This window comes from Hyperolius riggenbachi, chromosome 6, assembly GCF_040937935.1.
Source record: "Hyperolius riggenbachi isolate aHypRig1 chromosome 6, aHypRig1.pri, whole genome shotgun sequence".
NCBI classification, from domain to species: Eukaryota; Metazoa; Chordata; class Amphibia; order Anura; family Hyperoliidae; genus Hyperolius; species Hyperolius riggenbachi.
This window is the reverse complement of record NC_090651.1, coordinates 165,505,207-165,519,120: the sequence shown is the minus strand read 5'-3', so window position 1 is coordinate 165,519,120 and position 13,914 is coordinate 165,505,207. Positions and strand designations below refer to the sequence as shown.

Here is a 13,914-nt window from a genome sequence, read left to right as displayed (position 1 = left end):
TTTATTTTTGGCGGGAATAATAGTCCAAAATATGTGACATTTCCATATCTCAGATCATGTTCATCACACACAAATAATAATAGCAACTTCACAATCTCCAAAGAATATGGATTACATTAATACCAGACATGAGTAGTGTGGGATATTCCCTTGCTGAGAAGTTTAATAAACCGGTTGCTGGTTATGCCAACTTCATAATTTGAATAGGAGGACACTTAGCAGGACCTTCACAATGAAATGATAACATTTCCATATAAAGTATGTTATCTCTTAAAATGGCAAAAAATCATATAATACAGTTATGTTAAATCTGGTCAGAGTGTTCCACCAAGTTTGCCCCCATGTTGAGCTGGAGCTTGCTGGCTGAAGAGTATTACCAAATGTCTGACGTTCACGCCTAATTGTGAGGTGCCTGATGCAAGAACATCCTTTTGTTCAGGTGATTAAAGAAAAAAATTGTCCTCCCAGAATAACAGCTGGCAGCCACATGAATAGGCAGACCCAGGCTTTTGCTCTGTGCTATTCCTAGATGTGTAATCTGGATTGTACCATGAATCACAATCAGAAAACTGATTCATTGCGTTTCTTCACGGTTCGTCCGTGACACTATTCATTATGGATTCAATTCCAAACACCGAAACCGCTGTCACACTGTAAAATATTTTTATCTGAATGCCTTCTCCACCTCCATATTACTAAAAACAACAATGTAATAGTAGTGACACTCAATCCTTCCATGCTAAATTCACCCGCTTTGTGGAGAGAGGTGTCTATGATGGGCCCTCTATTGATCTGTCCTTGAATATGTATTTGTATCAGTTTCAAGGCAACAACCAGCATGCAGTCTTTGTCTCAGGTAGAAAATAGAGATGGCCCGAAGGGTTCGCACGAGAACTTATTCGCGCGAACTTCAGTGGTTTGCGTTCGAGGTGAACCGCGAACTATATGCGAGTTCGACCCGCCCCCTATACTACATCATTAGGGTCAATCTTAACCCTCTACATCAGTCAGCAGACACAGGGTAGCCAATCAGGCTACACTCCCTCCTGGAGCCCCCCCCCCCCCTTATAAAACGCAAGCAGCGTCAGCCTTTTCACTCACTCATGTGGCTGCAGTAATTAGAGAAGAGAGAGAACCTGCTGACATAGGGAGGCTTAGTTAGGCTCTTGTGTTAGGCTTGTTAGCTTGCTCCTTGCTGATACTTAATGCTAAAAATCACTCCTCATCAGCTCTTTTGAGAGCTAATGTTGTTCTTGTGATCTATTTTATTTTTATGTGTGTGCCCCACAGACACTTGTGTTCCATATACAGCCCTGTCAGTCAGTCAGTCACTGCTGCTGGACCTTGGCCCCTTGGTAATTCCTACTGTGCCACTGCCAGACCCAGCACATTCAGTGACTACCTGTGTGTGTGACAGCTACACATTTGTAATACCACTCCCTACATACCTGTTCAGTAGTGCACCTACCTACGTGACCGCAAGCAGTGTTATATTATATACCAGTCAGTCGCTGCACCTGTTCACGGTACCTGTGTGTGTTACAGCTGCACATTTGTGATACCAATCACTGCATACCTACCTGTTCAGTGCACCTACCTACGTGAGCGCACGCAGTGTTATATACCACCAGTCACTGCTGCTGTTCACAGTACCTGTGTGTGTGACCGCTGCATATTTGTAATACCATTCACTGCATACCTACCTGTTCAGTGCACTTACCTACGTGAGCGCACGCAGTGTTATATAGAGATGGCCCGAACCTCTGATTTTCGGTTCGCGAACCGCAATACACTTCAATGGGGAGGCGAACTTGAAAAACTAGAAAAATTTATGCTGGCCACAAAAGTGATGGAAAAGATGTTTCAAGGGGTCTAACACCTAGAGGGGGGCATTGCGGAGTGGGATAGATGCCAAAAGTCCCGGGGAAAAATCTGGATTTGACGCAAAGCAGCGTTTTAAGGGCCGAAATCACATTGCATGCTAAATTGCAGGCCTAAAGTGGTTTAAAACATTTTGCATGTGTATACATCAATCAGGGAGTGTAATTAGAGTACTGCTTCACACTGACACACCAAACTCACTGTGTAACACACCGTCAACAGCTATTTGTGTAGTGACTGCCATGCTGGACTGGTGCGCACAAAGTGCTTTAAAACATGTATACATCAATCAGGGAGTTTAATTAGAGTACTGCTTCACACTGACACACCAAACTCACTGTGTAATGCACCGCAAACAGCTGTTTGTGTAGTGACGGCCGTGCTGGACTGGTGCGCACAATGGCCAGAGTCCAGGCCGTGGCGGTTTTCAAGCCCATATGGTCGCCGGGCTGAGGTAGCTGAATGACAGAACAGTGACTGTCCAGCTGATCAAATTTGGTCTGTCTACAAAGAAGCAATGACCTTATTACCTTGGGTGTGCCCCCCCCCCCCCCGGCCCTGAGACACTCATATAGCCAGCAGTCATTGCTCCATTGTGATATGCAAGCCCTTCACCGCAGCAAGGTAATGATCACGAAGGGGAATTGGCACATGTACATGCCTTTTATTTTGTTGTTGCAGCCGCAGTGCAGCCAGAAAAATTAGGCAGGCATGTACATGCACCAGCGGCCTTAAAAATGCAGGAATCCGCCTGGAGTCCTGGACCGTGTTGGTGGTGGCGGAGAAGGCAGTCAAGCGGCCTGCAGGCAGAGATGCTGTGTGGGGACTGACTTAGTCTTCTGGCAGGCCTGACCGTGCTTTGCAGACCGCGTGGTCAGATGGCCCCTTGACCCAACGCTGTGTGCCAGAGATTACACCACTTGCCTTTCAACATCACGGTACAGTTTGGGTATCGCCTTTTTTGAGAAATAATTGCATATCTTCCACTGCAGTGTGTGGATTTGCGTTTGTGTGCTGCTTTCCCTCAGGTGGTCATCTCATTGCAGTTTGTGCTTTGTAATCATGTGCCTTCGTAAGGTAGTTGTCCCTATGCTGGTCTTGGTCTTTCCACGGCTCAATTTTCGGTGGCAGAGAGTACAGATTGCATTGCTTTCATCTGAGGCAGACACACAAAAATGTTTTCACACCGCTGAACCCTGGGGTGATGCCACTTTGGTGGTGGCGGCCGGCTGAGTGTTAAGTGGGGTGCCAGAATCAGAGCAGGAGGGGGAAGATATGTCACGCTTCTGTGCGGAAGCTGAGAAAGATGAGGTGTTCTGTGTTAAATAGTCAACTACCTCCTGACAATATTGGGGGTTGATGGCACATGCCTTCTTCTGAACACTTTGGTTGCGGGCCGCACGAAATCACGACAGCGTGATTTCAAACAGACCTGCCAGGTGGCCTGCCTCTGCCTTTTGTTTTGTCCATATTGGGGGGGATAAAGTGAAAGGTATGCACTGACTTGACTAATACAATGTGCAGTCAGTCACACAGGTGCAGTTAACAGGTATGCACAGAGTGGTATATCACACTGCGTGCCCTCACGTAGGTAGGTGGGTGCACTGAAGTGAACAACAGGTAGTAGGTATATGCAGTGATGGGTATTACATGTGCACCTGTCACACACAGACAGGTACCGGATAGGCACAGTGACACTGTGTGCGCTCAGGTAGGTAGGTGGGTGCACTGAAGTGAACACAACAGGTAGTAGGTATATGCAGTGATGGGTATTACATGTGCACCTGTCACACACAGACAGGCACAGTGACACTGACTGACAGGGCTGTATATAATGCAAGTGGGCCACAGAAAAAAAAATAGATCACAAGAACAAGATTAGCTTTCAAAAGAGATGTTGAGGGGTGCTTTTTTAGCAATAACAATCAGCCAGGAGCAAGCTAACAAGCCTACAAGAGCCTAACTAAGCTTTCCCTACGAGAGTCTGCAGCAGCTATCCCTTCACTAATTACTGCAGGCACACGAGTGAGTCCACTGCCTGCCACTGCCTGCCTTTTATAAGGGGGTGGGGCTCCAGGAGGGAGTGTAGCCTAATTGGCTACAATGTGCCTGCTGACTGTGATGTAGAGGGTCAAAGTTGACCCTCATGATGCACTATGGATGCGAACCGAACTTCCGGAAAAGTTCACGGTTCACGCGATCGCGAACCATGGAAGTTCGCCGGCGAACCGTTCAGGCCATCTCTAGTGTTATATACCACCAGTCACTGCACCTGTTCACGGTACCTGTGTGTGTGAAAGATGCACATTGTATTGATACAAGTCACTGCATACCTGTTCATTGCACCTGTGTGACTGCACATTGTATTAGTCAAGTCAGTGCATACCTTTCACTTTATCCTGCCCAATATGGGCAAAACAGGCAGAGGCTGGCCACCCGGCAGGTCTGTTCAAGGTCATGCTCTCCTGATTTAGTGCAGCCATGGCCCAAAGTACAGTGTTCAGAAGGCATGTGCCATCAACCCCCAAGATTGTCAGGACGTAGTTGACTATTTAACACAGAACACCTCATCTTCCTCAGCTTCCGCACAGAACCGTGACATATCTTCCTCCTCCTACTCTGATTCTGACACCCCACTTAACACTCAGTCGCCGCCACCACCAAAGTGCCATCACCCCAGGGCTCAGCGGTGTGGAAATTTTTTTGTGTGTCTGCCTCAGATGAGAGCAATGCAATCTGTACTCTCTGCCACTGAAAATTGAGCCGTGGAAAGACCAAGACCCGCATAGGGACAACTACCTTACGAAGGCACAGAGCATTGGGTTAAGGGTCCATCTGACCACGTGGTCTGCAAAGCACGGTCAGGCCTGCCCGAAGACTAAGTCAGTCCTCACACACAGCATCTCTGCCTGCACGCCGTGTGACTGCCTGCCCCAAGACTAAGTCGCTCCCCACACAGCATCTCTGCCTGCAGGCCACTTGACTGCCTTCTCCGCCACTACCAACAGGGTCCAGGACTCCAGGCGGATTCCTGAATTTTTAAGGCCGCTGCTAGCAGCGGCTGCTATAATAATTTTCTAGTGCGTGTACATGCCTGCCTAATTTTTCTGGCTGCACTGCAGCTGCAACAACAAAACAAAAGGTATGTACATGTGTAAATTCCCCTTCATGATCATTACCTTGCCGCGGTGAAGGGGCTTGCGTATCACAATGAAGCAATGACCACCGGCTATATGAGTGTCTCGGGGGGCACACCCAAGATAATAAGGTCATTTCTTCATTGTGGACAGACCAAATTCGATCAGCTGGAAAGTCACTGTTCTGTCATTGAGCTACCTCAGCCCGGCGACCATATGGGCTGGAAAGCCGCCATCATCTGCACTCTCGTCATGGTGCGCACCAGTCCAGCACGGCCGTCACTACACAAACAGCTGTGTGTGGTGCGTTACACAGTGAGTTTGGTCTGTCAGTGTGAAGCAGTACACTAATTACACTACTTGATTGATGTATACACATGCAAGATGTTTTAAAGCACTTTAGGCCTCCAATTTAGCATGCAATGTGATTTCTGCCATTAAAACACTGCTGTGCGTCAAATCCAGATTTATTTCCTGGGACTTTTGGAGTGTATCCCACTCCGCCATGGAAAAACTCAGATGTTAGACCCCTTGAAACATCTTTTCCATATTTTTTGTGGCCAGCATAAATGTTTCTAGTTTTCAAAGTTCGCCTCCCCATTGCAGTCTATTGGAGTTCGCGAAGTTCGTGCGAACCAAACTTTTTGCTGAAGGTTCGCAAACCGAAAATTGGAGGTTCGAGCCATCTCTAGTAGAAAAATAAGGACCACATTTTTCTGCCAATGGGCTGAAGAGATGAAGGAAAGCATAAATTATTTTTTTTGTTTTGTTATGGTGAGCTCCTTAGCAAAAGAACTGACAAATAACGTATGATTTAAGTGATTAGCACTGTTACCTCGCAGTGATAGAGTTCCAGGTTTAAATTTCATCCATGACACTATTTGCCTTGAGTTCACTCCTAGGGTTTTTGCAAGGGTTGCCAGCCACCCAAAACATTGGTTTGATAACTGACTTCAGATTAGATGGGGAATAATTTTAAGCCATTAGCAACTTCAATAGAGTTATCCCGTTTAAGATAATTCCACTGCTTTGGCCTCAGTCAGCAGAATTTGTGCTGTAAATTTTTGGAATGCTTTGATCTTTCTTTACTAGAAGAAAATATGGACACTGAAAGCAGAAGTCCTCTGTTATTGTCTCACACTGCCCTCTAGTGACAAGTGGCCATTAATACACATTACAACAGTACTAATTAGAAGCAGGGAAATGTAACAAATAAGAAATACATCAAAATGTGCTAAAATAAATTGGCCTGTGTGTGGAGTATACTGAAGGGTCACGGAAATTGAGGTCACAATGGCCTAGTCCTGGCCATGTCCTGCACTGCCCACATATACGTCCTTGACATTCATTTATAATAAACAGGAGCTGATGACCATCGTTTTCATATGTAGGTTCAAATACAATTATTAAACAAAAAAACCCATAACAAACTATGTACAGCAGTCAGGAAATATGGTGGCAACTATGTACAAGGACGCAACCACCACATGCATACACACCATACAACCAAAGCAAGGTACAAAACCCCCCAAACCCTATCTATCTATCTACCTAAATATATACAGGATATATACACACATATACACAGGACAAATATATACAATGTATACACCAATCGCAGTACAAGGAGGCAGGCACAATATTACAGTCAGAACAAGCATAAGTCGGCAATAATCGAGGTCAGACAGGAAATAGGTTCAGTAACAGAGTAGCAGACACAGAAATACTAGATACCAGGAAACCAGGGTTGTCCAGATACTGCAGCTTGTGAGCAAAAAGTTCTGGCACAGGTTGCTCCTTGCCAGGGATGCTCGGGTAGTGCTTTTTATTACCCGCCCGGATCCGGATCCGGGTACCCAGATATCCGGATCCGGGTATCTGGATCCGACCTTGCGGATATCCGGATCCGATCCGGATATCCGACCAAATTACCCGCGGGTACCCGACCTATTCGGGTATCCGGATAGAAAACCCAGAAGTGCCCTTTAAATAGCTTTAAAATGTTTTTTTAGGGTAAATGATGCATGTAGCATCATGTGTTTTTAAAGGGAAATACTAATTAATTATGTGGTGGACATAAAATGAAAAAAAAAAAAAAGCTGTCAATTAACATCAGGACTAGGTTCCAGACAGCGGTCGTGCAGCCCACATTGTGTCCAAAGTCCAATCGCACAACTGGGACATGACAGTTTTCAGCCCAGACACCTCCAAAAAATGACACCGCAATTGTGTTTTGGGTTGAATATAGGTGGTGGTATCAGCAGCAGTGGCCTGTGGCACCGTGGCGGCCAGATTGGGGAGGTGAAGTTTTTCCTGCGGCCTGAATGGGATGCTGCAGCTTTTCTCCCTGTGGCGGTTGGGGCTTGAGTGGTGCGGCTGGTGGTAGCGGCAGAAGGATGTGGTGGGTCCCGCATTCCACGGCCACTGTCTGCAATGCTGATCCTCTGTGCCAAACCCACCGACGCATCCTCCTCCTCAGAGTCAAAGCTGACATCCTCATCCTGTGGATGGTAGTCACGGTCCTTCATCCCATCATCAACATCATACCCCCCCCTCCTCAAAACCCAGAACATCCTCCTCAAACTCCTTGCGGCTAACAGCCCTGAGTTCAATCGCGGTGCCTGGAGCGAAAAAGCTCGCTGACTGAGGGTAGGCTGCCCGCTGGGGTCGACACTGACACGGCAGACCTTCTGAGGGTGGCTGTAATGTTGCTCCCTGTCCTATTGCTGCCTCTCCCCCAGCTGCCGATGCCAGCAGACATAGTACAACTTATACGTGATGATGTCACCAGATGATGTGGGGTACTCTTACTTTAATAAAATCGGGGTTGGACTTTACATCAAATCAGCACGGAGTGACAGACCGCAGAGTAGAGGACAGACAGTGCACACTGTGTTATGGTGGCGGCCTGGCGGGTACACGCGGTGTGTTCCTGCACTCGATTTCCCGCTCGATTCTCGTCGACTCGATTATTTCTGACATGTCCGATTTGCGTTTCGATGGATCGTTAGGTCGATTTGGCATACTTTACATGCGAATCGACCTAACGATCCATCGAAACGCAAATCGGAACATGTCGGAAAAAATCGAGTCGACGGGAATCGATCAGGAAATCGAGTGCGTGAATGCACCGTGTGTACCCGCCAGGCCGCCGCCATAACAACTAACTGCAGTACTAACTACAATACAATAACACAGTAATCCTCCTATTCCCTATACTGTCCTGCTGGCCCACACAGACACAGACACAGACAGGACCTAACTGAGTGAATGAAAGCAAACAATTACAAGCTAGCTAGCTAAAAACACAATAGAACAATAGTGTAGTGAAGATGTTTAGCACTCAAAGTTTTAGGTTTATCACTGTATACAGGCAGCACTTGCTAAGCCAGCACTGGAGCAAGTCTGTCAGTGAGCAGCCAGCCACACAAGCAAGGACTATCTGTCTCATCATGCCAGCCCTCCTTACTATACAGGGGGGCTGGCCAGGGTTCCCTTCTGTGATTGGGTGCCAGGGCTTAGGCTGGGAGGCCTCTGATTGGCTCAATGAGGTCAGGTGGGGCTGGCCAGGGTTCCCCTCTGTGATTGGTTGCTAGGGCTTCTGCTGGGAGCCCTCTGATTGGCAGAATGAAATAATCTCCTTACTAGTTACACTATCTGGATCCGGATCCGGATATCTGGACAGATACCCGCGGGTATCCGGATTATGCAGCTAGCTATCTGGATAGAATCCGGATAGTGGCCCAGGTATCCGGATCCGACCCGGATAGCAGAAAAATGGTCGGATACCCGGGTTTACCCGGGTACCCGGATCCGGATGAGCATCCCTGCTCCTTGCAAAGCTCTTATATTAGGAGGACACACCTGCTGCATGATTGAAGCCAAGTCCATAAAGAGCAACCCATGTATTGGCAGAGCTGACTCCAAACAGCATAGAGCCGGAACAATGAAAGTTCAGGTTGTGCAAAGTCCCCAGAGCCACCTGCTGGTGGAATAACGGAAGTTCATGAGAGTTCAACACTATGCCGCCACCAGCAGGCAGGAAGTGGCATGACCATATTCCTAACACCAGCATCCTCAACATAGGCCTCCTCCTCATCTTCATCCTCCTCCTCTTGGAACTCCTTATGCTGACCACTGTCCCTTCTTGCTACTCCTGATGTTGACTGTGTTCTATAGAGTGGAATGTCACCCTCACTTTCTTACTTCTCCCCCCCCTATTCCCCTCCTCTCCCACTGTCACTTTTCACCAGGCTACACAGGTTATCTTCAAGTAGAAGGTTGATGGGTATAATGTTATTGTTGTTCAAGCCAGATGCTCATGACTCACAACTTTTGTGGCCTGCTCAAAGGGGGCCAGTACCTTACACAACCTCCCCATCTGCAGTCACTGGTCACTGGAAAAAAAAGCCAGCTGTGTGATCATACCATGGGCACTGGTACCTCTATGCATCAAGCTGACCAAGAAATGCCAAATGGCTAGCTTTTGCTCACAATGATGGACAAGTATGTGCAGGGTGGAGTTCCACCTAGCCACAATGTCACAAATCAGTCTTTTAAGCTGCAACTTCTGTAGGCACTAGATTTTGTTTAGTGCAGTGACATTAGTAGATTGGCAGAAATGGCTGCAGATGGATTGAGTCTGTCTCAGTAAGTCCACCAATCCTGGGTACCTGTGGACGAACTTCTGGCCCACCAGGTTCAGCATGTGAGAAAAGCAGGGCACATGTGTTGTGTGACATCAGAAACAGGTTGGCCCTTTTGTTGCCCACCACATTGTATATGGTATGTGGGTATTGGATGTAATGTTGAACATGTTTCAATAAACTTGCCTTTGGTTTAAAAACAAAAATACAAAGCACTAAGAATTTACAAAGATGACACTGGGCTCTATTCACAAAGCATTACCGCATTCGGTAATGCTCAAAACAGTTAATTTTACTGATCACCTTCCCAAGTTATAATCCACTAAACTTTTCACCGCACAGAAAATCAGAGTTCCTGACTAGTGAGGTAAATTATCGACTTGTGCGGTAATTACCTCAGGAAATGTCAAGAAATGTCAATTCACAAAGATTTACACATCTCATTTGCTGCCCTAAAGTGTTCGGTATTTTTCACCACCCCATGCTGTCTCTGTGTGGTAGATTTGACAGACAGCTTCTGGGAAGAGCCAGGCAGCCAATAGGGAGAGCCACACAGCCTGAGCTCCACAGTACAGAGGAAGCAGGAGTTTTCCCATTCTTTGCAGTTTTTCTTTCTAGGCTGGGAGCCTGCTGCCTGTGCTCTGTGCACAAAGCCAGCAGCATTTTGGCATTTGCTCCCGGCCCGGGTGATGCCGAGTAAAGACAGGAGCACGGGAGGCAGCGAGCAAGGGGAACATGCACTGGCTGCCCAGCAGCACAGGCACGCTCACAACACTATTTTACCCCATCTGCCTATAATTGACAGGTCACCTCCACTCCAGCTCTTCGCATGTCTGCTGGCTGCCTGTGAGAAAACCCATGCAGCTTCATGCCTGCCCGCTGACCTGCTGGTAAGTGACACTTAGCAGGTCTTAGTGAATTGAGGTATGTTTGTTCTGTAAATTACCGAACTTCTGCCACATACGTAAATGCTTTAGTGAATTAAGAAAAAAGTGTAAAATACCAAATGAGGTATTTACCAAACAAATTACATTTACCAAACTGCATTTTGTGAATAGAGCCCAATGGCTTCAATTCACAGAGTGTTACCGAATGTTTTACCGCACGTTCAGTAATAATTTTAGTTTGGTAATTCAAAAGCAGAATTCACAGAAAAGTATCAAACACGTTTACGACCATTCGGGGAATGTTCGATAAATGTTTGGTAAATGTGCTGTAGAAATGTGGGATGGAATCGGTAAATTTTGAAAGAAATGCAATTCACAGAGGAAAAAAGGGGGCGGGAATTAAGAGCAGTTTATCACGTAAATGTAGCTGGCATTATTTCATTCTCGCACAGCTGCAAGATGTATTTGCACTATACTTAATGGAGTTATGCACTACTTTGAGATATATGAGATACATACACACACAACTGCAGTACTTCATTATGCGTGCGTTACTATTGTAGCGGTCGTGCTAATGGAGTAGCGCAGTAGTTATGCGCACTTGGGACAAGGAATATTACTTTTGTAATAATACAGCGGACTGTGTATGTGCAATAATATTACTGCAATTTAAGCCCATAGAACCAAAGAAACATGTTGAAAAAAAGTTTGCTATTAATCCTCCAATAAGTAGTAGCAGTAGGGTATTGTACCGTGTTAGCCATCAGTAAAAGCAAGACGTTTTGAATCAGGATGAGAATAAGAGTAAGCAAGCTGTCGGCTGTTAAGCCTTCGTCGGGTTTCACTCCTTGCAATAAATAAGACAGAAAGTAAGTGTACTGTACTGTGTTTTCCCCCTCAACAAATCTGCAATGTGCATTTAAAGTATACATGATGCATTCTACAAAAATCAAATAAAGATGCAACATAATGCTTTTGGTACTTATTTAATTGTTGCAACTTTATTTATTACAGAGCAGTCAAGATTACAGTATTCACAAACAGACCATCAGAAACCAGTAATTATACTTGGCTTGGCAACTATCTCAAGTGCTTTAATATTGGCATTAGCTCTATGGCTCATTAATCGAAAACTGAGAAAAGGTAATTCTTTGCTAAAATGTACTGAACATTGTCATGTTGAAGTGTATTCTGTAGTAATTGAAAGAGAAATAATTCTAAAAGGCTTCTATCACAACCTGCTTTTGAAATACATTTGTAAGGGCCCATTTCCACTGTGATTTGCAAAACTCAAACTTCTATCTTTAACATTTAGCGCAATCGTGATCAGAAATGCAAGGATGTATTTTCATTTCCGTAAATGGATGGAAATAGTTCTTTGCTATTTTTATTTTATGACTGTGGCTGCATTTTGTAATTCTGAACTTTCACTCAAGTTCCACTTTAACCACTTGAGGACTGCAGTGTTAAACCCCCCTACTGACCAGGCTCTTTTTTGTTGCACTGGGCTGTGCAGGCTTTTCAGCCTCCTGCACAGTCCAGCTATGGAGCCCAGCGCTGTGGCAGTAGTTTTTTTTTTTCAGCCTGTATCAGGCTGTTTCACCCTTCCTCCCTCCTCCCTCCCCTTCCCTCCTCCCCTCCGAGATCCTGCATTGAACAGAACGGCAATCCGTCCTGTTCCGCCTCTCATAAGCATCAGCCTATGAGAGGACGGCGATCCCCGGCCAATCAGAGGACGGGGATTGCCAATCTCGTACAGCGCTGCAGGAGACCGCAGCGATGTACGGATGGAAACAAAGGGGATTTCTTTCACCTTTCGTTTACAAACAGGCTAATCATGGAACTCCACTCCTTGAATGGGCAGGGAACGCTTGCGCATGCGCGGCTGTTCCCTGGGAAACTGCAGCTCCAGGACTTGACGCCAATTGGCATTAGGCGGTCCTGGGGCTGCCGCCGCTTTCACTCCCATTGGCACGTCCATATCTACTTCCCCTCAGACTTAACTAATGCAGCCTGATTGGCTGAAGCCTCTTTCCCTCCTGGTTTCCCCTCCCACACCTCTGTTCCTCTCTGATTGGTCAAAATTTCTCAGGCTGAAACAATGCGCTTTCTATAGTGAAGGGCGGGCAAATCAGGCAGAGGAGAGTAAGGGCGGATATTACATCATGACTGGCTTCAAAATAGCCACAGTAAATATGGAAACTGTCTAGAATAGGATTCTCTACTTTTCCTTTATAAAATTCACAGGAATCATAACGTGGACAGTGCAATACATATGTTATGTAAGTAGAGCAAGTATTAATCTACTTATATATTTTTTCCCTTAGATAGTATGGCTGACAGCTCCTCTTTAATGCTATTGTAAGGACTTGCAGTTCTTTGTCTGGCCTGTAGAGGCCTCTAATGGAACTCACACCAGTATCCTATTCGAGTTTGGTCGAATTCGGATAGTAAACTATCCGAATTCACTCGAAGTCGGATATCCGATGTAATCGAATATCCGATTCGACCTCGGATATCCGACGTCACTATCCGAGTCTGTATTCGAGTAAAATATTCGAGCTGGCCTTAAATAGCTTGTAAAACTTGTATAGGAGGTCAATGATGCATGAAACCACCTTTTTTATGAAGAAAAACATCAAGTGATTATGTGGTGATGTGGTAGTTATAAAAAAGGTCTCAAAAAAAGTAAATTAACTTCATGAAAAGTGTTTGCATGAGAAGGTGTGTCCAAAATGGTTGTTGGAAGTCTTCATTTACGTCGTCTTCATCTTCTTCTTCTATATCTTCTTCTTCTTCTATATCTTCTTCTTCTTCTTCTTCTATATCTTCTTCTTCATCATCTTCTTCTATATCTTCTTCTTCTATATCTTCTTCTATATCTTCTTCTTCTATATCTTCTTCTTCTTCTATATCTTCTTCTTCTTCTATATCTTCTTCTTCTTCTTCTATATCTTCTTCTTCTATATCTTCTTCTTCTATATCTTCTTCTTCTTCTTCTATATCTTCTTCTTCTTCTTCTTCTTCTATAACTTCTTCTTCTTCTTCTATATCTTCTTTTTCTATATTTTCTTCTTCTATATCTTCTTCTTCTATATCTTCTTCTTCTTCTTCTATATCTTCTTCTATATCTTCTTCTTCTTCTATATCTTCTTCTTCTTCTTCTATATCTTCTTCTTCTTCTATATCTTCTTCTTCTTCTATATCTTCTTCATCTTCTTCTTCTATATCTTCTTCTTCTATATCTTCTTCTATATCTTTTTCTTCTTCTTCATCTTCTTCTATATCTTCTTCTTCTATATCTTCTTCTTCTTCTATATCTTCTTCATCTTCTTCTATATCTTATTCTTCTTCTATATCTTC

General features: G+C 45.1%; 1 protein-coding gene across 1 annotated transcript in view; it reads left to right on the top strand.

The window, feature by feature from the left end:
• SELL (selectin L) overlaps positions 1-13,914 on the top strand; it is a 128,003-nt gene that overhangs the window by 101,892 nt on the left and 12,197 nt on the right. Inside the window, exon 8 of the mRNA XM_068242669.1 lies at positions 11,566-11,694. Coding sequence (XP_068098770.1) covers positions 11,566-11,694 — 129 coding nt within the window. The remainder of the gene's footprint in view (positions 1-11,565; positions 11,695-13,914) is intronic.